The sequence below is a fragment of the Gobius niger genome (assembly GCF_951799975.1).
Source record: "Gobius niger genome assembly, chromosome: 21".
NCBI classification, from domain to species: domain Eukaryota; kingdom Metazoa; phylum Chordata; class Actinopteri; order Gobiiformes; family Gobiidae; genus Gobius; species Gobius niger.
In genome coordinates, this window is record NC_136872.1 from 13738379 (window position 1) to 13765235 (window position 26857).

Genomic DNA, 26857 nt, shown 5'->3' on the forward strand with positions numbered 1-26857 from the left:
TTTATCGTAATGCTGCAGATAGAGGGTTGAGCCGCAGTGCCAGAGCAGAGCTGTGCCAGTGCTGTTGATTAGTATGTGTTGTTTATCGCAACACTTTTTCAATATTTGTTATTTCGTATTTATCTCTCCATTCACATCCACCATCTCCGTATTTTCCTTCTTGGCGTTGGGTCAGACAGTCTTGAGCTGAAGACACACACAGTTAATTAATCCGCGGAGAGGCGCCTGCTTTATAAAGCACACACAGCCAAACGCATTCGCAGTCATCATCAGTCTCTAACTTCCTCATCTGAAGCCGTAGTAATGAACAGACTTGAAAGGACTTGTGCACACCTGGAGTATAGACGCAAGGTTACATTCATTCTCCACATGCCGAGGAGCTCCTCGCAGTCCACTTTATGCCACTTACTGCCAAACAATTTATCAGTATTACAGCACTGATATGCTACATCTTAAAGATGTCCAACAAGGTTAATGACGTCTTTAAACGCTCCTTTCTCCCACGTGTATGTCCAAAATGGAGCGGGGTATTTGCAGACTGCCACCCAACGGGTTAGGATTAATTATCACCCTCTACAACCCCACCTCACCCTGTAAGTTAAAGATTCTGAGAGGAAATGGCCCCTTTCATGCAAATGAAATTGAATATGTCAGTCAGTATAATTGTGAAAAGCGAGCCGTCTTGGACTGGTGTCTGTGCAGAATGGGCTTCTAGCAGAAAGTGGCTTTCATAATGTTCTTCTCCTCACTCTTTGATTCAGCCTTTAATGGCTCTGCAAATCAAACTTTAGTCAATGTCTGTGAATCCTGATGGTTTGAAATGTTTGGGCCAGATGAATGAGAATGTGACCTCGCTTCTGCAGAACACTATTTAAATTCAGCGTTTGGCTTTGAGTTAAGCCAATATCAAACAAACTTGTGATGAATGCAGATGCACAAGATGATTCTGACCTCCACGGTTTAATATGTGGGCTAGCATTTTAGCTTTTCTGACATGTTGAAGACGTTACCAAAGAGGGAATTTAGAAGCAAAGGAACTTATACAACACTTTAATCTTGATTGTCCAACCCTACATGAACGTTTCTGAGGTGATGCCCAAGCAGAAATGTTAGCAGCATTTCAAACACATTGCTGTCATATATAGCTCCCAAACGAAAAGCCACCCTGACAGTCACTTAAAACTCATTTACAAACCAAAGGTCACTGAGCACAACGTTTGTTTGCACTCACGGCACATCGCTCAAACGCCGCCGTCAAAGCCCTCGTCGTTGGCATTGTTCCCGAGCAAAGCGCGGTTTCAATCAGCCCACCGTCGTCCTGCGGCCATACGAGGAGTCGACTAAAATGGATGTTTGTCAGCGGCGCCTTAAAATGGGGGGGTATGATGGCGATATCAGCCGCCATGTCTGTGAAAACACCATTACCTCCATGTCACGCTTCAATCACTCCCCATTGTGCGATGACTTCCCCATCCACACCCCCCCATCCCCACCCGCCCTCCGCGCTTCACCTCCAGCGCCGATCTCCCATACATGTCGTAGCAGTCCATCACAGCCGCCATGGGGAGATGCACCAAGCGTAATGGATGGCCCCCTGAGCGAAAAAACAGCCCCAATAGCATATCAATTACCCATCAGAGCACCTCTTGGCTGGGTTCCAACATGCGCCACGCCCCGGCTAGGTCAATGGGATAAAACACAAATGCAGATATAATAGCGCTTTTCGGCCGCGCACACGTGACACTGTGTCAAGCGCGCAGTCACTTGTAAAGCGTGTTAGCCAGACTTGGGTAAATGAGGCACAGGGGGAGCCCAGCATTGCCCGCCTGTTTATCAGTTTGCCCTTCTGATTGGCCGACCACACATTCTCCTGTGCGGCTCTCGAGAAATCCCGCAGGTTAATGTGTCCCTCCGTCTCCGGGCTTTTTGTTTGCCGCCGCTGGGTGCCCCAATCTGAGAGGGGAGATCTGTCTGCGCAATCACAGTCTCACTCTCAGGAAGGAGCCCGGGCCTGGCAACCACAGCGGCTCCGTGGACTGTAATGGTCCGCTCAAGTGATTGATAAAAGGCAAACAGTTGGTTGGAAATCGGGGCAGATGGAATCGCCGCTCCAGCCTTCAGAGCGAAGAACTAGCGGGGGTCTGACATAGCGTTATCACATTACCGCATTGTTACAGCGAAAATTATAAGCGCTTTGATCATCACGATAAAGGCGGGATTTAAATCACACAATCAGGATCTCATCAGGGAGAAGACAGGTTCCTTTGATTGCAAATTACCGTCATGCGTTTTGATTTTTCATTCACGGAAACTTTCCAAGCAATAACAATGTTTAAGGAAGTAAAGCTTTTAAAGCGTCTTAAAATTCTTCAAAAATACTAGACCAGAGCTATTTGTCACGCGGGGTGATTTGTCACATTGCATTGCTAGAGCCAAACTAGAGGGCGCTGTACGCTGGTACTGATATATAATATGTGTATTGGTATTCCTCTTCTCTTCCAATAATCATTTTCTCATTTGGACTGAAGACATGAGAACAGGGAACATTTGAATTGTTTTTATGCCTTTTCCCAAACTTTAATGTGTGGGTTATTTCTGTAATGAGAGCTTTCCTTCTGTTAGTGCCATAAACAAAAGACGCTGATCTGAAAGACACAGATGTTAGCTTCGCTTTGAGCTGTTTTAGAGCTAACATGCTAAAGCTGTTAGTTTACATTGTTGGTGGACACTCTGTGTTATTTGTCCCAAAAACTGGGGGGTATTTGTCACTTGATGGGACATTTTTTTTCTTTTGTGTCCGTAGAGGGACACAAAATCTACCAATATGTTTGTTTTTATAATCAAACATATTGATTATAAAAAACAATATGTTTCTATAATCACATTATTTTAACATTAGCTTTTATAGAGGCTGTATGTTTGGTTCATTTTAGTGAATTTGTACATTTTACACCTTATAGAGCATTTTGCTAAAAACTCAACAATTAGTTCAAATGAGTGTTATGAACTCATATGTCATTGCATTGCGACTGAGTTAACTGAATCGAAGCGTTTTGTCTTCCGGGTTTGAAAAATACCTCCAGAAAACACTTATATTTATCACAAAAATGAGTGCTCCATAATGGTAGAGGTACAATATATCATATACATGCCTATACTTAACTTTGGAATGGCTAAAATAGCATGATATAGATCCTTTAAAACATCTTTTGTCCTTTTATCTCAATAAGCAAAAATGTCACAAAGGTTGATCAAACTTGGCCCCGCATATGGGGCACATTGTCACAGTTGCTTTTTTGTGTTTGACGGTTGATAACTATTTATTGCAATATGATATAAAAATATGAAAAGAGAGCGAGGTCTACTTCAAATCAAGGGTTCAAGCCTTCATTTAAAGCAGTACTAAGTAACTCATGCCCCGAGAGGCCATAAGCGCCACTGCAGGTGTCGTAGCATGTTACGTTTTTTTACTCATGAATTGTCCGTGAGAGTAAATACTACGCTGACAGAAAAGACAAAGGGAGAGAGGGATATTGTTCATCCAATTACACAATGGAAATATTTTTTTTTCACTCAAACCTGGCTGTAAATACTGTTTAAGTGGTGCTAGCCCACAGGTAGCTTTGCTAATTAACCTGTTTGCTTCTTATTTGTGATTAGTGTGTATTGGTTTCTCCGGTCCGGTGGCACTCAAATTGCAATTCTAGATGAAAGACCCCCCAATCATCCCATTAACACTTGTATTACCCCCAGAGGGACTACGAAAAAGATTTATTAAGGCAAACAAGCTACTTAGTATTGTTAAATGCAGGTCTGAGTCTGACTTTTGTGAGATTTTCTGTTGATGTGCAGCAAACTCTAGAATAAAAAGTGTGACAAATAGCCCCGGTCCCTCCTACTGTTTTTATGTAGTAACACCACGTCCGACACAGACGAGACGATTCTCATGTGCACAGTGACATACAGTAAGTGAGCGCTCATATGGATGTCATGTTGCTCCTTTTGCGGAGCGAACGCCGCTCCCCTGCCTCAGCACCTCAACTCCCCAACATTTTTAGCATTTTTATCCAAGTTGTCTTCACACTCGAGTTGCTTCGCACAAACCAGGGGCCAATTAGGAGCTGCAGGATGCTCACTCTGCCAATCAGTGCAGCACCAGGACCTTATCAGGTGCACGCCTCATTTGTGTGGTGTAGAAACCATTCAAGACCACCGTGTTTAAAGATTAGTAATGTCGACTACTGGACTGGATAAGCTTAGCAAACAAGCTCTGTGGATTTAGTTTCTGCCATTTGGAGTCTAACATTAATTTGTTCTGTGGTTTGTCGATGGAAAAAATTGCAGACCATATTTAATGTGATCTCTGTTGCTGATCTGTTTCCACTCACACAGTGCAGTCAATGCAATCTCCCGACCTCTGCTGACAAGCCTCTTAACAGCCACACGCTGAAATCTGCAACTTTGTCTCTGCGCGCGGCGCTTCAGAAGAAAGATTAATTACACTGTCCACAAACCTCACCATTTTTTTGTTCTTCTTCTTCTCTCTTTGCAGCACCACCAAAGTTTTTAAGAACCCCCAATGACCAAACAGGCGTGCAAGGAGGCGTGGCCTCTTTCATTTGCCAGGCCACAGGAGACCCACGGCCGAAGATTGTGTGGAACAAGAAGGGGAAGAAAGTCAGCAACCAGAGATTTGAGGTATTAGGTCTATTGTTCTGATGTAAAATGCTCGACAAATGAGAATGCTCCAGCACTGCTTTTGGCTCCGCTTGCTCATAATCCAAGCCGCTGACTTGCCACCACGCATTAGCTGCCCCTCATAGCCGCGCTGGCCAGCTACTCAAACATGACTGAGATTTAATGAGCATGTTCACACAAGATCTGAGGGCAGATTTGTAAGTGAATATATAAAGTTAACAAAAAAGATCAATTGGATTGCAGTAAACATGTGAGCCATAGACAGTAGCATCACAGCACCACTGCCAGCCTTACATAAAGTGAAAAGAGAAATGACTTTTCACTTCAGAAAGCCTTTTGCTTTGTGGCATTTTTATCTTAATGCATGTCCGACTCTCCCCATTTTGGCTGCGGCTCTGCACTAGGGCTCCATACCCATGAGAAATAACAAATCATAGCAGAACACTGATAAGATTTCTATTAATTTCTGTGTCAGTCCTGAGAACTATCACAGCGTCACGTTCTGCCCTCGCACACTGCCATTTCTGCTCGCTACAAAGCAGCAAAAGGCCTGAGAGTTTTTACATCCCATGCCACAAAAATCTAATCTTATCAGAGTTCATCGCATTTGGACCGCTCAAACTGAATGCTAACACGCTACTTCTCAATCCCATGTTGCCTTGCAGGGCTTGCTAGCTGCCCCCATTTCATGCTCATTCCATCTTGCAATGCCACTTCGTCTTCTAACAAATTTCACAACTTTTTTTCTGCGCAACTCTCACAAGCGTCCATTTGAATTCACCGGGCTTTCATTTCGAATGGGCGTGCCCACTCTCACCTGCTGTCGGCTTGAGCACTGCTGGCCTTTGCCAATACTTGGTTAACTAACGCTGTTCCGAAATGACTGTGGATTTTAAACTGTGTATAGCCTTTGAGTGTGTGTGCGTGTGTGGGAAAGGATGAGCATGTGAGGCTGAGGTGTCAGCCCTATTTTTTATTCAAATCTACCTCTATGCTTAAAAGACATTGAGTTATGACACAGGGCTTTCTAAAATCAGTGAGTATACAAACACTGTAGCATGCAAGAATTGCTGAATAAGCTTTAACAAACACCTGTTTGTGAGCATTTTATGTGTCGTCCGTCCAACGCAGTTGGTCCTGTCTTCTGTACCACTGCCTCACTTCATGGTACAATGTCCGTAATGTTTTACTAGGTCACCTACAACTGTCTGTGCTTGTTTCTGTCCCATTAACCCAAGCCAGTGTGATGCATTTAAAAAGAAAGGCTTTTAACTTTAAGAGTGGGACACATTTGAAATTCTAGTACCTTAAGACATCTATTGGACCAATGTACGCCTCCCCATTCTTAAAGTTAGTCCAACGCATTAACTGTAGAGACCTGGTGATGTTAGAGCCACACTGAAGAACTAAAGTACATGTTGTTTGTGCACCTAAATACGAATAAGTAAAGTGCAAATCTTAATGATGCCACGAACCCCACACATGTAGAACATACAAGCACAACAGTCATACCCTGTATAATTGTCTTAGGAAGCTCATTGTGTCAGTCCCCATCTGCCAAATGTCTTTTATAATGTTTAATTTCCATGTTTGTCTGATTGACTGCTGAAGGTCCCTGCCGCATTGTGAACAAAAAATCTCCTGTAACATATCCTGTCTCTCGCACCTGCAGGTGATTGAGTTCGACGACGGCTCTGGTTCAGTGCTAAGAATTCAGCCATTGCGCACGCCCCGAGACGAAGCCATATACGAATGCGTTGCCTCCAACAGTGTTGGAGAGATCAGCGCTACCACCAGGCTCACAGTTTTACGTGGTAGGTCTCTCTCCTCAAACAGAAACGCTCTCCCACTAACCCTTTCCTCGCAGCTGACCCAGGTAAGACTGCGCTTCTTTGTCTCGTTTGTCCCCATGTCTCTGTTTCACATCCACACATTCGGACACGTACAGATGACTTAGAGTGGACTTGTGGATAGATGGTGTTGCTGAAGTCGGTGCCAGTTTTAGAAGGAGACCAAAGAGGATATTAACACTGTAGATGGAAAAGGATACACAATTAGTCGGCGTAAGAGACAAAAAAAGACGGGGAATATAGCTAGATCAAGGCAGGCCATTTTCTTGAGCAGCCAATGAAAGAGAACAGCCGAAAGGAAAAGAAAGAGACACCCAGATCCAATTAGAATATGGTTACACTCACGTTTTATTTTGTCACTTGATAAGATTTAGTCCATTAGCCATTCAGCCAAGTTAGTTTCCCGTTTCTAAGTGACTTAAGTCATTTGCATACAGATTCCTGACATAATAATTAAGACGCCACTTAAATTATGCAAATAGCCATCCATTTCTTGCCCCGCGGTAGTTTAATGGAACAGCTCAGCAATAATTTTCAAATCAGTCATTTTTCATCTCCGTTCTCGAGTGGGGGTTATCCATGTGACCGTGTAACATGAGAATGATTCCTCTGATCCAGCCGGCGTATGTTGACGGTTAGCTTCGAGGTTCCTTTTTCTTTTTTTCTTTTTTTGCATTCTCTCTTTTTCTGACGCTTCCTTTTAGCTTGGGTTAATGCCCGCCACTTCTCTCCACACAAGCGGATAACAGCGCGGGCGGGAAAGGTCACCCACTTTGTTTACCTTCTGAGAGCAGCCAGAATAAAAGTCAAACGACAAATATCAAGTCTGTTGACGTGGGCCCTCTTTATAATGAGCACAGAGAGGAAGGAGGGAAAAAAAAAAAAGAATATCTTGATTACACACAACATCCCATTCAGACGCAAAATACGCTCTGGCCCTGAGCTCAAAAGGCAGACTAATATCTCTCTAAAACACGACTTGTTTGGCGGTGAATAGAGAAAATGGGCCTTGGGCGGCATGAATAAGGCGTGTTCCATTCTGTGCCACAATTACACAACATGGCAAATGAGTTCCTATTGAGAGGGGTGCTTCCGTTCTATATAGTGGAAGGGAGAGAGAGAGAGGGGGGGGAGAAAAAAGCTGGCTCGGCGAGTCTGTGAAGCGCTCGCCCCTCTCCCTCGCCTCCTCCCTGTCCCCGCTTCTTATCTCACCAATGAGCCAACAAAAGGCCCTTTGCGCTGTCTCCAGAGGCCGATTGAAAGGGAAAGGTGGCACGTTCGCATGCAGCTTTCCCTCTGTTTACTCTCTGAGGTGTGTGTGTGAGTGTGTGTGTGTGTGCCCTCGCTCCATCTTCTCTCTCTCTCATACACACAAGCACACACACACACACACATACACACACACACACAAAAATACAGTCAGATTGCCAAGGGAAGACTTGAAGCGGCTCCCCCTCTCCCCCGGCCCCGCGTGCTAAGCATTAGCATGTTTATTACCGTTTCCATTTTGCTCCCTCCACTCGCGCGACTATGTATGGAAGGTGAGTAAAAGCTGATCACAGTCGACAGCCCGACCACAGCCCAAATGAAGAAGCGCAGCAAGAAAAATGTCGGCGTCGTTTACTGTACTGGGATACAGATACTTTGTCAATACAGTTTGCCAGTGAATTTGGAATCTATTGCAGAGACTTTGAAATGACAAGAAATGACAGTATTTTGTTTGCATTAGACAATCTTTTCTATTCAACCTGTTTCTTAATTTTACCTCCATTAAAATAGGAAGGCTTACTGTATTTTAGTGAGTGCTCATCGACTCATCGGCTTGTATAAGTAAATTCCTGTCGTTGAAATATCAGCTACCCACTGGACTGCCCCAGTGTCTCCTCATATTACTACAGTATTAGCTTACCGTAATGCATTGTAAATTGTATTCAATAGAACCCGTGAGATCTTGGTTACCTAATTTATTCCAGTATTGCAACACTTAATTAAAGTTGCCCCAAACAATAACAGCATATTTATCCCTGCGTGCCCGACTGCGGTTACAGACAATGTAAAAGCCACCATGCTAAAGGATTTGCATTGGGGTTGAACAATGGACACTCTCTATGGAGAGTGCATCCCGGGTTCACAGTGTTCAGTGTGAGCCTGAAGTGTCTTGACACTGCTTTGAGAGGGCAGCGAGCTGTTGTGGCCTAAAGTAACTCCGGTATCCATGGCGACGCCGCATACATAATTCACAATATTAAATGGCTTTTCAACAAACATTGCATTTGTGCATGAGGTAAATGCCACACGGCTATGCACGCCGCTTTCTGAAACCTGGGCGGTTCTGGGGTTAAAGTTTAAAGTCATGATTTTACAAATTTAGCAAGTTGTTTTTGACTTAAATAGTCAATGTCAATGTCAATTTTATTTATAAAGCACATTTAAAACAACCATAGTCGACCAAAGTGCTGTACAAGAACAGTAACAATATGTACAATAAACACAAAAGTTAAACACAGGTAATATATAAGGCACAAACTGTGTCTGGTCTACATGGAACCGAAGGCCAAAGCAAAAAGATGAGTTTTTAATTTGGTTTTAAACTCCGCTACAGACTGAGCCGAGCGCACATGTAGAGGAAGGCTGTTCCAAAGTTTAGGGGCCGCCACTGAGAAGGCTCGGTCAAATAGTATCTTCTTAATGGTGCGTTCCAGGCAATTGGTAACTAGTAAATTTCCCACCTCCCACTTGGAAAAGTACCTTGGAACGCCCGCTTGAACTGGTGATTACAACTTGGAAACTCGGAAACCTCAAGACTGCTACGAGTTCGGATACGAGATGAAGACAGTAATGGCGGCCCCCAGTGGTGGAGCGCAGCTAATGCTAAAACCACTGCATCAGTGATGTGAATGTTACTTTTGGTCACAGCTTTCAACATAACATTAAGTCGAAGGTTTTAAATTATATCTGGTTTGGAGAACCTTTCATACAACGTTAGCATCATATGAGCTAGCTGTTGTAGCATTAGCCATTATGTTTACATACGATTTTATTTACCTGGAACGCTCTGAGGTCGTAAGTCGTAATTTTCCAGTGGGGAAAGATACCAGTTACCAATTGCCTGGAACACACCATAAGTTACCAATGTGTAACCATAAATGTGTGAATCTCAGTCAAATGGAAGACTTCAGTGATCATGTGACATATCCAGGCTTCTTGCAATACAGTTAACATATTAAACCCCACCTGAACCGAGTTTGGCATTACCCAAATCTAAAAGCTTCTTGAAAAAAGCGTCAAAATAGCAACCCAACAAAAGAGCGTCCCATAAGAAACACGCAAAATTGCACGCAAAATCTGTTTTTTAGGTCTTAGCTTTCAAATGAGGCGTCACACTGGCCTATAGTCTGTAAGCTCCAGTCCAGAAGCTTTTGACTCACTCTCTCTTTCATTGTTTGCAACAAAAAAAAAAAAAATCAGACCATTTTAATCAATGCCTATTATTTCCATAATGTGGCAACATATGGTACAGCGCTACTCCGAGGTTAACAAGAGTGTCTTCGAAGCTCCCATCCATCCCTGTTACATAACGCTCACAGGGCAAAAAGATTGAACCCACTGTGCCAGGCCCTTCATTCCACTACATCAGCACTTGATAAAAATACATATAAAAGTATCTGCCCCCTATTGTGACGTTTCAGTGGGAAACCGTGTGCTATCAAACCGCTAAATAAATAAGCAAAATCTAGCAGCAGGCCTAATACATATAAAGTGACTGTTCATTTAGTTCATTTGGGCTTCAATGGACTGTGGAATGGACTGTATAGCATCTGTTGTGGGAGGCTCCCTACAGGGGGTGTCGCCTAGTCCCACGAAGGGAGAGAACATTGTAGTAATTGCAATCCTCCGCAAAAGTGAACTAGCAGTGACAATCCAAAGTGTGCAGTGATATTAGTATTCTGATGGGCCTCAAACCTGATAGAAAGTGCCATTAGTAATGAACTTTTTAGAGCTCGGGGAAGGCGATTTGCATAAAACTCGGAAACGTAATAATGTTTCAAATTTGCCATCCCTGTTACACGTGGTGCGGGTTTGCCTCCCTCATTTTCGGAGCCCGGGCTGTTTTGATTAACCGCTGTATGAGGTGACCCGCCTCATATGCAACGCGTGTCTTTGAATTAAGGTCGTCCTGATTTGCCTTGTAATTGAAAATGACTGTGGGGGATTGGGAAATGGAGGGAGAGAATCAATGCGTTGTTCAATCAGATTTTGTTTGATATTTTCCTCAATAGAACCAAACGTGTCTTTGGGCAAGGTAATAAAAGGCTTTGTATAGTGTGGGCTTTATTAGTTACATTGTTGGTCCTTTATTAAGATAATACCTGCGTCTTTGGCAACAGAGGGCACCCTGTTGTACATGATTGTAGTGGTTAGGGAAAGTGGAACCCAGGCTCTTTACCGCCATGTTCCATGGTAGGGACTAGATTGTCATTTCCGATACTAAACCCATGACTCGACACCTCACAACAACAAGACATTTCTGATTAATAAGATCCAACTTTTATTTGTCCCCCAACGGTAAAGTTGCATTGATCAACAGCTAGTTGAAAAAAGGAAAATGCTAAACATGTAGCAAGAATATAAGCCTATACAGTAATGCGGTTGCTTTTTAAAGCAGAACTAAGTAATTCATGCCCCTAGAGGCCGTAAGTGCCACTGCACGTGTCGTAACATGTTGAGGTTTTTTACTCATTAATTGTCCGTGAGAGTAAATACAACGCTGATAAAAAAGACAAAGGGAGAGAGGGACATTGTATATCCAATTGCACGATGCAGATCATTTTTTCCACTCAAACTTGGCTGTAAATACTGTTTAAGTGGTGCTAGGCCGCAGATAGCTTTGCCCGTTAGCCTGTTAGCTCCTTCTGCAAGTGTGGTTTTCTAGCCAGAGACACCAGGGGGAGATGAAAGACCCCCCCCCGATCATCCCATTAACACTTGTATTATCCCCATAAGGACTACGAAAAGGATTTATTGAGGTAAACAAGTTACTTAGTACTGCTTTAACAGTGGAATAGGAAATAAATCACCGTAGTGCATTGTTGGCAGTGTAGACATTACACATTTTGCCAGCGTTGTTTTGCTGGTGTGGATAGATCGAGTAATTGCAGATTTCGAGCATAAACCAAGTCAAAACATCTGCATGTTGACAGCTAAAAAACAAATTCCCAAATAGCATTCAACCTGTTCTCCACTTCAGGCTCTTAAGAATATTGTAATGTCACCTGAATACCAGCTATTATCTCGCAAAATGAGAATTGATTCTGCAAGGACTAAAATGAAAAAAAAAAAAAAAAAACTCTCTCTATCTATGACACTCTATCTACGAATAGAACAAACTTTTGCCTTCTAAAAATAAAGCCAATGAGTCACCGCGTTCCGATGTGTCTTGTCTGCGCCCGTCCCATTAGAAAATGCGCATCTGAGTGCTGCACCTCATGATTTAGGCATGATTAAGGATTTATACCGCGTCCTCATACTCCCATTATGCTGTCAACAGCCATTTCCTGTTCCCCGCGCACGAGCCCCGCAAAAAAACTTATGCAGCTGTGCGCGACTCGACAGTGGGAGCGGAAAATGGGAAGCCGCTCTCCTGTGACGGCAAAACAGAATGCATCGTTTCAATTTGTATGGGATGGCGCGACGGTACCATCAAAGCCGTATGGTTCAGGCGGATCTCTCCCGCAGACAAAGGAAGATCAGTGATTATTCATAGGCAGGCTTTTGTTATTGTTAAAAGTTCACTTCTTTGTGTGCTGATGGAAAGACTTATTGCATTTTCTAAACAATTAAACCCCCCCCCCCCAATCCTTGTAGCTCTTTGGACAGTTTATCGTATAGCTGCTTTTTTTTTTTTTTTTTTTTTCCTACAGAGCGGGAGACGAACAAAAGCTGCTCCATATTCCCATAGTACTGTGGAAGATGAATGCTGGGTCAGCTGTCTCGCGCCGCTGGAGCAAGGGATGTAGTGCGGATGAAGCGAGTGACCATTGTAAAATTACTGTGCGTGAGATCAGTGGGTTGAAAAAAAAAAAAAAAGAAGTGCAGGATGAACTACTTTGTGCGATTCATGGCTTTATTAACAGTACTTTAGACGGCAGAAACAGAGCTACTAAGAGGAATAATGCCTTGAGGAATATTCAGTTGGAAGATGCCGCATTTTGTACAAGACCCGCTTTTTGTAATGGCTTACCGGTATGTCATAATGCGGAAACGTTTATGGTAACGCGCTTACTTTTAACTTATTATTTTCAAAGCTTTTCTAATGTTATGCTAATCACTCATAAGCACCTAAATAGCTATGGATGGAATGCTATGAATTTTTAACATTTATTAAACGTTGCCATGGAAATCCGCCATGATGGTGTGCTAGCAAACAGTGTCCATAGACTAACATTAGCTAAAAACAGTATAAAAATGAAAATAGAGAATAACAACTATTATGGGATGTGCCTGGAATCTGGAATTATTGGCTGATTTGGCGACACAATCCCATGCACTATAGTGTTTTTTGCTCAGGCAATAAATGGTTAGCCAGTTCCCTGCCGTAAGTTGTGTTTTACTCACACGGATCTTGCACAGATTTTCAGAAACTACAAGGTTTTAGTTTTCAAATGAGGTCGTAACACTGGCCTGAAGGCTGAAAACAAAAACGTGGAGGAAAAAAAAGCAACGAAAACGTGTGAAAATACAACAAAAACATGACAAATAAGGAACAAAGATGAACAACATGAAAAAGCGACAAACAAGTGATGGATGCGCAAGGATTGGATTGGAATACGACAAAAAGTATGGAAAAGCAACATTAACACAATACAAATTAACACAATAAAAAAGCAACAACAAAAAAAAGCCACAAAAATTTGTCAAAATGTGACAACATGATAAAAAGTTTATATCAGTTTTGTAGGTCTTTCAAATGAGGCCTTACACTGGCCTATAGGCTGCAAGCTCTCTAGTCCAGAAGCTTTTAGATTTGGGTAAAACTGAAGAAAATGCGCTTGGGTAAGACGGGGGTTAAGAGGTTGAAACGTGCGTAAATGTTGTGAAAGTATTTACAAATGCATTGGACACTTCCAAATACTTAATATATTACAAAACGTGTTGAGTTAATTACAACTTGTGGCACATTATAAATATGGGGATGCATTGTACCTAACTAAATTTAGAACAATGTAATGTGCTCTGTAACAATGTGTAATAACTTGTACCTATGGGTTAGATACACAATGGAATAACTTGTATTAGTGCTTTGTAGGAACATAATGTAAACTGCAAATGGCCAATAAATGAATCTGAATCTGAATCTGAATCTGTAATAGGACATGAGACCCTTAAGGTTAAGGCTTAAAGTTAGGGTTAGAGTTATGGCTTATTACATGATGTACCTACAAACTACTAATACATATTATTCCATTGTGTATCTAATCTATAGGTAGAAGTTATTACACATTGTTACAGAGCACATTACTAAATTTCGTAAGGTACAATGCATTAAGGGTAGTGTAAAACAAAGTGCTACCTAAATATTCATGGTATCACACAATGTAGAGAAAACCTCAACTCTTACTACAAAATACAGTGTTGTTACAAATATGGCTTAACATGCCTAGTCACTGTGTTGTCCTTAATCTTAAATAGTGTACATTTTGGTATGTAGATAAATGCCACAACTATCTCTCCATGGGAGTCACTGCCTTTCTCACTTCAAACAAACAGCCACTAAATCTGTCCAACCCCAGCTCACCGAGTTCAGCTTCTTCACATATGTACGACATATCAAAACTAGAGATGCACAAATGATTGGGAAGCGAGCCAAACACATTCATGCTGCACTGTCCTCAAATTATTGCTTTCATCTGACATGTGTATTACTTCCCCCAATATGAGCTCAGAAAATGTAAACTTTTCTCTTTTGGCGGAGCTTGGGACAGCACAGAAATGCAAAGCTAGATGGTGACGTGTAAACAAGCAGCAACCTCCCTGTCTCCTTGGTACAGCTGCGTTTTTTAGCCTTTTTTGTGGTCTCGTTTAACATGAATAGCAAGTATAAGTAATGATCAGATAAGAAAGTATAATTGATGTCTTCGAAGTGTAGATTAGCTGGTAATAATGAGATATTTACCTATAATGAAGTGCCATAGCCGGGGGATGTAAGCAACGGCACCTTTGATCTGAGCTGCTACGCCAAACTTACTTTCCCATAGATTAATTGGCCGCTGTTGGATCATTCTTACCCTTTCTAATGATCTTGAAACTTTTGAAAGATGCGTGAAGATACTCAATTAGCAGCGGGCAAAAAAAAACAACCTTGTGCGATGGCGGTTGAGGAGTAAGAATCGCTCCCTTTTGGATGTGCGGTTCGCCGTCTCTACGCGCTACCGCCCGATACATCAAACCATCAAGCTTTGTGCGCTCGAAAACTAATGTAAAAAAAAAAAAAAAAACACACGCCCGCGTCCTCATCGTCAACTTCGCGGTCCAAATCTCCCTGTCAAATCTGCAAACACGAGGCTTCAATATAGTAATTTACATAATAAATAATGCCACCCACTGCCTGCTGCGACAGTCATCTTCCATCAATAGTCACTTTTGGAGACTGCCTGTCGTCTATAGTGAAAAGCCTGATGTAACCCTCTTTTCCATTAGGCCTCTTTGAAAGCCAAGACTTTTTTTTTTTTCCTTTTTTTTTCTTCTCTTAAGCGTGTTAGCAAGCATGAATAGAATGAATACCCTCCTGTACCAAGCTTTTAGCAAGATAAATTATTGAAATGCTTAGCGCGATGCATACAGTTTTTTCTCCTGATTTTTAAATTGGTACATCTAGAAATTACTGCATGTCACCTATAATAGCTGTCAGAGATCCTGCACAAGCGCCCATATGGAGCTGTCATGGACTGGGTTGCCAGTCCTGTCCGACTGGCAACCTGCAATCTAGAAAACGACAGCGCCTGATACAACATTTTTCAACATAAGCTCGAACAAACGGTTCCTAAGTGAAAAGTGATGTATATCTTGCGTAGTTTTGGTTAGAAGTCATATCAGCAGTCAGGATGTATTCACCGCAGTGAGGTAGCAGCGAAGTCGTCCAAAATAGTGTTTTTTAGACGTCACTGGGGATAAAGCTCATCCATCTTTCCTGAGCTCCGTAAACAACTCGTAGCATTGTCAAACACTTTCTCCTTTCTGCTTTGAATATTACTAATAATAATACAAAAATAATGCTGATGGCAGATAAAAGGACAAGAACAGATTCTCCTTCCACTCCCCATACCCGGGAATAAATGGGCCCCTGTTTTCTGAAGTAAATGGAATCATTGCTCAAGGTAACAACCAGCAAATGGAATATGCAAAGTGAGACTGGAAAAAAAAGGCTAGTGGTGGTAGAGCGGCTAAAAGGGAAGACAAAGACAGATTAAGGCAGAGTTTCTGACACAAAGCATCTCGGAGTGCAGGTAGATGGAGTCAGAATGGAGGGGGGGAGAGAGAGAGAGCTGTGAAAGGCTTGATTATATGTACGGCAGATCTGGAAATGGCCCTTTCACTCCCTCAGGTGTCACAGTATAGAGCATCTGGCGGAGCTGACTGAGTCTGTAAGCGAGGTGTGGGGAGGGTAAATGCAGCTTTGCGCCTGGCGTGATGCCTGCCTCTCTTCCTGCTCAGCCAGGCCTGCTGAGAAAGGCCGTCTCTCCGCCCTTCTTGCCTCATCTCGACTTTTCATCTCCGTCTTTACCCATCCATTTTAGCACCAGCCCTAAGGGGCATCTGACACGAGCACACTCTCTCTGCTTTCATACTCTTCTCCCCACTCCGTTCGCTTATGTTGTAAATGGAAGAATATCACCGCTAATCCGTCATGTTTATGAATGACATAGGGCCTAGGGAGAGTTGGGGCGCCTTGCCAGAAGTGGCATACATCTCTGTTGCATGCCCTTTGCTCGGCTGATCCAATCTGCACCCAGAAGCAGAGCTCATAAAAATGTCTTTGGGGGACGGCAGAGTCATTGTGCACCCAAACATCAGTGGGTCTGACCTAGGTTTACCCTCAAATTTTAATCAAATACAGCTCAGACCCATGTATATTGTTGCTTTATGGAGCTTTTGGGCACAAAGGGCAATTGGACAGGGACATTTTCCACCCGTGGCTGACTGTAGCAAATATATGTGACGCTACCTAATAAATAAAAACTTGAGGATACTGCCGGTGACTTAAAGTTGTAAAACTCCAAAGTTGTTGGGAATGAGGAATGACTTGAATTGTTCATCTGTGAAGGTTTTTCTTTGGGAAAATAGGCGAGATGATTAATAGATCGACTCCACCATGGTTTCCTCATAATCTCAGGCATTAGGCGACGGTTTGTTAATGACAAATAAACTGCATTCAATTAATTACACAATCTCAAAGGGGATTTATGGGGGAAACAATCAGTGCAGGGCAAAGGGGGAGACAATGCCATTTTTCACCGAGACAGAGAGCGGTGAACTCCGGGGTTGGGGAACATTTCACGTCCCCACCTTCCTCCCCCTGCGCAGTGTAACCGTGTTCATCATTACAATACTCCCCTCCCCGATCTCGCTGCCATGGAAGTCAGTTTTACAGTTTGCTTGTCACTTCATTATTAGTTTCCTCAATGTGAATGTATTTGTTCAGCAAATTACTGAGCTACCTTTTAGAGGAATAAGGCAATCGAGACGTAATGCCACTTTGCGTTGAAGTGGGCCGGTTCCTCTTAAAACTCTATTACAGGAAATTGGAATTAGCAGATCGAGCCAAGTGCGCACATTCTCTGTAATATTCATTAGCTGCCTCCACACCTGTAGAGTCGACGGGAAAAACAGAGGGACATTATTTTCCCCAAACCACTTGATGCGGTTTTGAAATGTGCTATGGCATTACCGGTCATGGACATCGAAAAAGTACAGCACTACCAGAGCTGCCATTGGTTAAAAAGAGATTAAATGAACTCTACCTGATCACGATGTACGATTTTGTAAAAGCCAGATAAAACAATGATGCGTTGCAGTTGCGGTCTCGGGTGTATTTTGAGACAGTAAGCTTCATCAAAGAGAAACAAAGAAAAACAGTTCCTTCACATCATATGTAAATTTGACCGTTTTTAGTCCACCCACGATTTTTTTCCCCCAAAACACTCTTAATGCACAATGTTTTCAACTGATAATGAAAAATAGTGCAAGTACAGTTCAATCTGTTTGTTGCTTTTAACTGTACTAAGAACGTTAGGGATGAGTTTGACACATGGCTTACGATGACGATGATCTCACGATACACCGATAATTGATATATTGCCCAAAAATAACCTACGATACATCACAAATAAAAAAATAAAAAAAACATGCTACTTTTAAACCTTTATTTTAACATGCTACATATTATTCCGCATTTACATTTATTTTCATGTGTTTTGTACCCCTTTTAATTAATCCTGACTTACACACTGAGAATTGGTCTAGCGATCTGTCAGTGACTTCATTTATATTGAAACCACAGTCCTATTTTCAAAGGAATCAATCAACCCCAATTTATTCTTATTTATAATTATTTAAAAAAAAAACATTAAAGGGACTATACGGAGTTTAAACATGCAAACACTAAGTATTATCCTCCCCCTACATGTCCCAGCCTAATGTGTAGAATGAGCCCAGACCTGTTCACCACAACTGCCTCTAAAATCCTGCACTGTCACTCAAAAAGTTGTTACTTCGGGTCGGAAGTGCCGTCATGCACGAGCTTAATATAGAGACTGCAGTTACATGTAAGACCTGAGGTGGCAGCAGTGAGTATAAAATGACCAACTTGCATCTAGTCTCTTTAAAAGTAATTTATTTGTGTGACAGTGTTTGGTCCAAGTGCTTAAAACTGTAGTGCTGCCCCCTGCTGTCCTGGCTGAATTCTTGACTGTGAAAACAGTGGAGCACTGCTGCCTCATTAGTATGCATGAGGTCGGTCATTAATATGCATTACGTCATCAAAAGTATCAATATCAGAATAAAAAGCACTCCAATTTACAAGCATGATTTTTAGAGCTTTCAGGGAGCAAGTGGAGCTTTATTGTCAGAGTAATCTTGTAGACTGCTAGTTCCTGATTGATGAAAAAAAAAATGCTTTTTCTTTGTTACTCAAAATCACAAAGGTCCGCTTTCCCTCAAAGGTAATGCTTGAAGGACAAAACAAATTCCATTCAACTACAAGAGACTAATCGGTACCTGGCATTTAACTGTGGTTTGTGAGAGTCATAAAGTACTGTGTGTCAGACTCATTTAGGATAGGTCCCGGCTTGCCCTGGAAAGTAATCACGCTTTGTCAGTTAACATTTCCTCTAACTTGGCTTCTCATAGGAAAAGAAAAACATAGTAGCTCGGGGCATTAAATTTGGGTTTGTTCTCACACTTCCACAGCTTCTTCTTTAGGGCAATCGCAAAACCACATCAGTCAAAAAGGAAAGTTGACGCGGAGTTCGGCGGCGAAGGCGATCTCTCTCTCTCTTTCTCCGACAAAAAAAAAAACGACAAACGAATATCACGTCCCTTGTCATTAGATCGAAATGACAAATTAAGCCCGCGCAGGTTGCTGGGAACGCGTTTATATCAGCCTACACTTGCACATGGTACGCTCCGGGGGGAAAAAAGCTAATCTTATTTGGACTGGACAACACGTCACAAGCTGCAGCAGATGAATCAGTGTGATAAACACGGCCAGGGCCTTGCTGTCAGACCTCTATTATCGGAGAAGTTTCAAAGCCTGTGTTGACAGAGAATCTTTTAGAGGGAAAAAAAAAAGAAAAGAAAGAGGAATAAATATTTAAATGTCTGGGGGCCTTGGTCAAAACGAACGTCGGAGGAAGTTTTCACGGCGACACAAAAGTTTATAGGCAGGATGATGAATGGAGTGTTGAGTCAGGCGAGTTTGTCCAAGAAGTCCAAGGGAGAGTTAAACCAAGCTGTAGGTAGCTGATAAAGCAAGCCGCGGAGTCAAGATTTCGGAGCCAGTCAATCATTAGGCCCCCGCACTGTAAAAAAGGCACTACTTATACCACGGGGCGAGAGAGTGGACCTCGGTGAGCGCAACAAGGGGATTCGAGCCACAATGCGATCAAAGTACGGGAGCGAGAGAGAAAGCGAGCGAGAGATGAAGGGAGAGAGATAATGTGGGGGAGGGAGAGAAAAAAAAAAAAGTGAGCAGATGCCGTCATTCAATTGGCACCGAATGGAATTGCCGCTTGCCTTTGTTAATCAAGGGCTCTTACGTCTGGTTGAGTAATTTTGTTTGTGCGAAAACAAAAGCATAATTAACAGTTCCCTCTCCCGTGCCAGAGTGGGGGGGGAAAAAAATAATAATAATAATTGAATACGTCAGCCTGAACAGTGCGTTCTGTTGAAGTGGATTCGGTTGGTTAGATTTCGCTTGTACTTTGTGAGGACCGTTAACAGTTTAGCGTGGACAAGGTTTCTTTGCTAATAAGATAAAGCTCAACTATGTATGTTGTTTTGGAGGTTTAACATTTCATTGTACTGAATTGCCAATGAAACACAAGTCGAAAATGTATTGATTTTTTTCGTTGCAGCAAAGGGTTAAATCTTTTTTCCTGAGCATAAAAATATAACAGACCTAATCCGTTTCCCCTGCTTGGTTTGAAGAGAGAATGGCTGTCACACCGCATAGGTAACACTATTTATAATGTCTGAAATTGTATCTGGGGAGGAGCATCCAGAATCTGATTTCTGAACCAAGGAGAAACACTTGGGCTCCGAAAACACAGTGTAAAATGTTATATTGTTAAAATGGAGGCCGTGTGCCCCAGATTCCCACACTTCCCTAATCCAGCGCCTTTGGTTCAGGAGCGATTCTGAAACAACAATGCCTCTCCACACACTCCTCCGCGCCGCACCGCCGCAGCAAGTGACCTGTGACAGCCCCTTTGAGCAGATTGTATCCACTCGCCAACGTCCAACAAATATATCTCATTATGGCCGGCAGGGATTTTCCTCAAAGAATCACCTCAAGCACTGGGTGAAAAGTCTCGTTCTGCTCCAGAAGAAAAGGGTCGGGACAAATCCAATTCTGTGCAGCCGCCATGGCACTGTACAGACAGAGAGTGACTAGAAAGGTTTATACCACTATATGTTCAGTCAAAACCACAAACCCTGGTACAATTATATACAATAAATAACACTTAATATGTGATGTTTTACAAAATGTCAGGATGTTTTGATGATTTGATTGGGCTTGGGTCCTCAGCCATAGGGAAAGCACTGGCCGTGCTTTGCCAGAGACAGAAAAATGTAAACATGGCTGATCAAATTTGAATGCTACTTTTATCTGCTCAGACTCAATTAGGTTTATTTAATTAGGGCCTAGACAAGCAGAAGCAATGGCTGGAGTTTGTCAGACAAGTCATTACACACTGCAGGTGAGAGCCTGCATTAGGGATGCACAGTGGAAGTGAGGAAGTGAAAACAAATTCTAAACGTCGGTGCATTTTAAATAATGTTGAATTATAGAAAGTGTAAACTCAGGCCACTGCTGCTTGGATGCTCTGAGACGGTTTCACTTACACTCATATTTTCTCTGAGTGATCAATAGATATAATCTACTAATGGTTTGCATTTATGTCCAAGCCTTATGTCATCATCTAAAAAGTGCTCAGTAAGCCTTTTCGGAGCCAACGTCCCTTTATACGACGCACACTTGGCACCATATAGTCATACGGCTGATATCCTGGCAGTGGCTAATGTGTGCAAATTGTCATTGGGACTCTTTTTATATCAGGCACCAGTGCTCAGCACTTCTCGCGAAGGTGACTTCAGCATTTCTCCCCCTTCCATCTCATTTAGTGTGTAGATCCATTGTTGAATATACAGTATGGGCCTGTAAAGCAGAAACTGCCCTTGTCTTAACTTGTCCTTGAGATTGCAGATCTCAGCGAACCAGAAGCAGGAAATGGGGAATTATACATTGAAAACTTTATTTTTTCTCTGCTTTGTCTTCAGTGTATGTTAAGGTGAAGTCAGTCAGACTTTTTGTCTGATTGACAGAAATTGGATGTGCTTACAATGAAACAAACATTTGCATAACAAGCAGCAGCTTTGCCTCCAACTACAATCAGTGCCTGAGCCTCATGTGATCCTTGACTTACACCGGTTCTTTAAAGGGCTAACACTGTGCCATTGTGCAGGGCATTCCTTAGTCCCCACTTGATCAATTGAATTTGAACAGTTTGTCAATAAGCAACTAGTCCAAAAAACCCCGAACAAGCAGAGGTAGAGTTTAAGAGTGATTATTCTGATTCCTTTTTGGTCTCGTGGCCTTGTGAAGAAAATGCTGCTGCAGCTCTTAGACGTGTGCAGTTAATCACTTTCTGACTATAGAAAATGTGTTCAAGCCTCCACTCCCACTTTATTTATTATCACTTTGGTAATTCGGTTTGTGAGCTGAATGAGTTGGTTTGGAGTTTCGTGAACATGAGAACATGGACTCTGCTATGGTTAATAATAACTTCTTAGAGGAAAAAGTTTGTAGATTCCTTACGGCGGATGTCATGACTTTGTGGCCATTGTAGATGTGCTCTAATGCACGAAGGAGCTATAAATAATGTTTAAAAAATGACTGGCTTCTAGCGGCCAGAAACCTTTGCAACAGCCCATTGATTTTAAATGCTCCGCCTCGAGTCCTATCAGCTGGCTGTACTGCAGTTCAAGGCTAGCTTCACGCAGCACATGGCCAAAGTGCCCTCTGCTCACTTGACCCGGTAATGTTTTCATACATCCCCCACATATTAAGTGAGTCATCCCGCCGTTAGTACAGGCTGACCACAAACGCACAATGCTTATTCTAAAAAGCATAATAGCCTATTTGCAATTCAAAACAATGACTGCCATGCGCCCTCTCTTACCCCTTTGAGCACAATACAAAGGAACATTGCACTTTAGAAAGATTATTTTTTATTTCTGTGAGGACAGCTAAATTATGATCTCCCACTCTTTGTATCGGAATATATTGCAATTTCACAGGAGGTGCACTTTAGTTTGCACGCTTTGCCACATCCAATTATTGCATTCAACACGCATCCATGCTTGGAGGCTCGCTCCAAGCTATTGTGTTTGATCAGGTATACTTTTGACTCTCCGTCGAATTGACTAATTGTCTGCACGACCTTGAACGGGCTAAAGGGAGTTCCAACACAAGCTACCTAGTACATTTATTTCCCGCCTCTCTCGCCTTGCTGTCCGTCTAATAACATCCAATAATGGAGCAATTTATCAAAATGCATGGAGTTTGAATATATAGGAAAACAGTTCAACCTGGGACACAAAGTTGCATTAGAAAGTTTTGCGGTTCAGTATGAAGTCACTCATTTGTTATACAGTCTATTTCAGAGAAGATTTATCCACCGAGTTGGTTCGCTATGCCAGATACCCAAAAGCATTGCTGGAAAGGCGCCATGATTGTCGTTTGGCTGCGCGCGGGCTACGGCATCTCAAAGCTGTTTCCAGACTGATGTCTCCTCATGAAAATTTAATGAACAAAGTCTTCTCCCCAAAAAGGTGATGTTTATGAGAGTAACGAAAGGCGCTAATTAGCCGTATCACAACAGGAAGGAAGAGTCAAGGTGCGCGTGCACCTCGGTGGAATTAACAAGTGATGTTTTGCAGATTAAACAGTCCGCTGAGGAAGCCTTTTTTTTTTTTGGATTCCACAAAGATCCCAACTTAGTTCTGACGAAAACTTTCATCTTTACAGGTGTGGGGAATTTCAAATGGTAAAAGTCTCCTTAAGTCGTGCACATAAAATTGTATCCACTTATGGAGGAAACTGACTTCCTTTGAAAAAAGGGAGGGTGTTATGTTTGTGTCTGTATTTGGTGGAGATATTACATTCTGTTTTGCTAGAAAATGCTATAATGATCTAAAACAGCTTGTTTACAGTTTTCCTGTCTTGGTTTTCAGAATGTTGTAAATCTCTGTCCCTTTAAAGGAACGGGCCGCTCATATGTTCTTACCTGAGCTTAGACGAGTTGATATGTACCTGTCTGGTCTTTGCGCGTGCCCATCGAAGAGCTTGGTCGCTTCTAACTTCACTCCGTTTGGAGCCATAGGCATATGCTGGGAGAGACCAAGTGCTAACAACATCTTTGGTCTTTTTGCATGACTGAGGGCACACAATTCTTCCGTACTGAGATATGTTCTTACCTGAGCTTAGACGAGTTGATACGTACCTGTCTAGTCTTTGTGCGTGCCCGTGGAAGAGCGAGGTCGCTTCCAACTTCAGCCCCATTTGGAGCTATGGGAATATACTGGGAGAGGCCAAATGCTAACAACATCTTTGGTCCTTTTGCGTGACTGAGGGCACGCACAAAGAACAGACAGGTATATCAGCTCGTCTAAGCTCAGGTAAGAACATATCTCAGTATGTAAAAACGGTGGCCTGTCCCTTTAAGACCCTCCTCCCCTCACTACCCTTGATAAACAACTTCCAATGCCTCTCCGAATCCGTGAATGTAGCTGTGGTCGCATTCCGTTTATGTGCTTTAGGAAGAGCATATCATCTTCTGTGTTACATTGTATTAAGTTATAGTGTTACCATTGATATTTCCATAACAACAATGAGTTTATATGCACAACGGGAAAATACCTTCTTATTTGTCAAACTGCAGTTGTATGCTTTTTTTTTTTTTACTGTAAATGAGCAATCTAGCCGTAGTCCTATTTCATTCTCTATATAAATAATCTGACTTTCAGAGCCGGGAGTCTTTGTCTCCGGCACAATGGCAGTATCTTGTCTGGCATCTCATCTTACACAACACCAGCACAAAGCCACCTGCCTTCATCAAACAACATCAAAGACACACCTCACTGAATACATCAAACTGTTGCTCTTTCTTTTCACTCATTAATCTGTGTGCGTCTCTCTGTCTTCTCCAAATGCTTTTGTCCATTTTCAGATTTGTCCCCGCCACTGTGAATAAGTTGAAAGGTCCTATATTAATACAGAATGCAGTGTTCAGGATATTGCACTTTGCATTTGTGTAACTTGAAGTAACGTTTGTATGAACAACAAAAGGAGATCTATGACCTCTTTATTAGCTGTTTTATTTTATTCCTCGCTAATTTATGTCTTTATTTGAGCAAATAAAGAAAAAAATTGACCATGTTAAGTCGTATGGCCTGCTTCTAATGAGCCGAGGAGTGAAGCAGTTAGTATCTTGCTTTAAAGAAGAACTAAGTAACTTGTTTACCTTAATAAATACTTTCCGTAGTGCCTCTAGGGGTAATACAAGTGTTAATGGGATGATTGGGGGGTCTTTCATCTCCCCCTGGTGTCTCTGGCCAGAAAACCACGGTGGCGCAGCGGTTAGCCTCAGAGCTCGAAGGTCCCGTGTCTGCGTAGGCGTGTGCAATAGGTTAGTCCTCCAGCCAGGTGTGACCACCAGCCTGGCTCCACATCATGGAGACGGGTCCCCGAGCACCTGCCCCTGCTGGATGCCCAACATTGAGGATGGGTCAAATGCAGAGAACTAATTTCTCTACAGAGATTTTTCTACAGAGATAAATAATAATAATTATAAAGTACAACTTAACTTCACTTGCAACTTCCATGACTCTGGGACACTACTAGAATCACAAAGAAGAAGCTAACAGGCTAACGGGCAAAGCTAAATGCGGGCTAGCGCCACTTAAGCAGTATTTACAGCCAAGTTTGAGTGGAATAAAATGATCTCCATTGTGCAATTGGATGTACAATGTCCCTCTCTCCCTTTATATTTTCTGTCAGTGTAGTATTTACTCTCACGGACAATTAATGAGTAAAAAAACGTAATTTCCTATGACACCTGCAGTTGCGGCAGGGCATGAGTTACTTAGTTCTGCTTTAAACAATACATTTTACTGTCAGGGTTGGCTATATACTGTGTAGTGTACTGTATAGTGTAAGTTAAAAAAGGCTCAATTTTGGCAATAATATAAGACCTTTAGAATATTAAAAAGCAAACAGTTTCTCCGTAGAACCATTTTCTAGAACTCTTTTGTCACCTACAATTCCATGGCTCACACTCTTCCTTCTTTTCCAGAGGACCAATTGCCCCAGGGCTTCCCCACCATTGACATGGGCCCACAGCTGAAAGTGGTGGAGCGCACTCGCACAGCCACCATGCTCTGTGCCGCTAGTGGTAACCCCGACCCCGACATCTCGTGGTTCAAAGACTTTCTGCCCGTCAACACCACCAACAACAATGGCCGCATTAAGCAGCTGCGATCAGGTAGGTCTCCTGTGCTCGGCGCTTTTACCAAACTGGTGTTCCCTCTATCAGCTCTGCTCCCCCGGTGTCTCCTCGGTCATGTTTTCTTCCTCCCATGATTTAACGTTACATTTTAATTTTATAGGTAATGGCATTCGTTTCTTCTACTACTTCCTTCTTTCTGTGTGCCCTGGTGTGTGTTGTGCGTCTTGTCTTCCAGTATTTTGAACGGCCTCTTTGGCTTTTGGGATGTCGCCCCAGTTCTGTTTCTGTCCTCACTGGCTTCTGCGCTAACCTGTGCGCTCATTGCTCACTGCTGTGACTTTTGCCAATAGATTCTGTTGCTCTTTTTTGTTGTATTTTTCTCCTTTTGTTCCACTGCATTGGTGCAGTGTTTTTTTGGATCCATTCTGCCATTTATTTTGTTTTATTTGAAAGGATTAATATTCAACATTCATGCATAGGAGTGATGAACAAAGTAACAGTAAAAGTAGGGCAGAATAATGAGACTAACAAGTATGGATTTCACCATTTGCTGTGATATTTCTGATGATGGCTGAAAGACCAATCATTCAATTTTGGATATGAATCCCAGTGCTGTGTAAATGTCAGACAACAGCTTCGCCCAGCCCCTTCATTATTACAGCTACTGCTTTAGGGTAAAGCCTCAGCTTCTATTTCCTTTGCCTGCAGCTTTCCCCAATATCCAGATTCTCTCCAAGTGCAGTTTAACAGCCAGGCTAAACTACTCAAAGCCTTGTATGTTGGACCACCTGTCTTCAGATTTCACAGCTGTCCTTTGTTAATTCGTGTTAATTCTTGTTAACCTTACTGCTGGCTTGATCTAACAGAACTGTGTAGAATTAACCCCAATTTTAATGTAGAGTTGATTAAGTTTTAACAGAACCATGTTAACTAAACTTAACCTCTAAGAATATAATCCTATTCTTATGCTGTCTTTCTTTTCTCTGTATTTTTAAATCTACAGAATCCTTTGGTAAGTGCTTA

At 42.4% G+C, this 26857-nt stretch overlaps 1 protein-coding gene across 39 annotated transcripts in view; it reads left to right on the forward strand.

The window, feature by feature from the left end:
• The window catches only part of LOC306980831 (receptor-type tyrosine-protein phosphatase delta), a 441722-nt gene that overhangs the window by 357284 nt on the left and 57581 nt on the right, over nucleotides 1–26857 (forward strand). For 17 of the 39 annotated variants that reach the window (XM_079580310.1, XM_079580277.1, XM_079580274.1 and 14 more), the window contains exons 10-12: nucleotides 4553–4698; nucleotides 6371–6512; nucleotides 25682–25870. In XM_079580310.1, coding sequence (XP_079436436.1) covers nucleotides 4553–4698; nucleotides 6371–6512; nucleotides 25682–25870 — 477 coding nt within the window. Of the gene's footprint in view, nucleotides 1–4552; nucleotides 4702–6370; nucleotides 6513–25681; nucleotides 25871–26837; nucleotides 26847–26857 lie in introns of all 39 variants that reach the window. The other 22 variants (XM_079580272.1, XM_079580307.1, XM_079580305.1 and 19 more) reach the window with 3 other exon arrangements.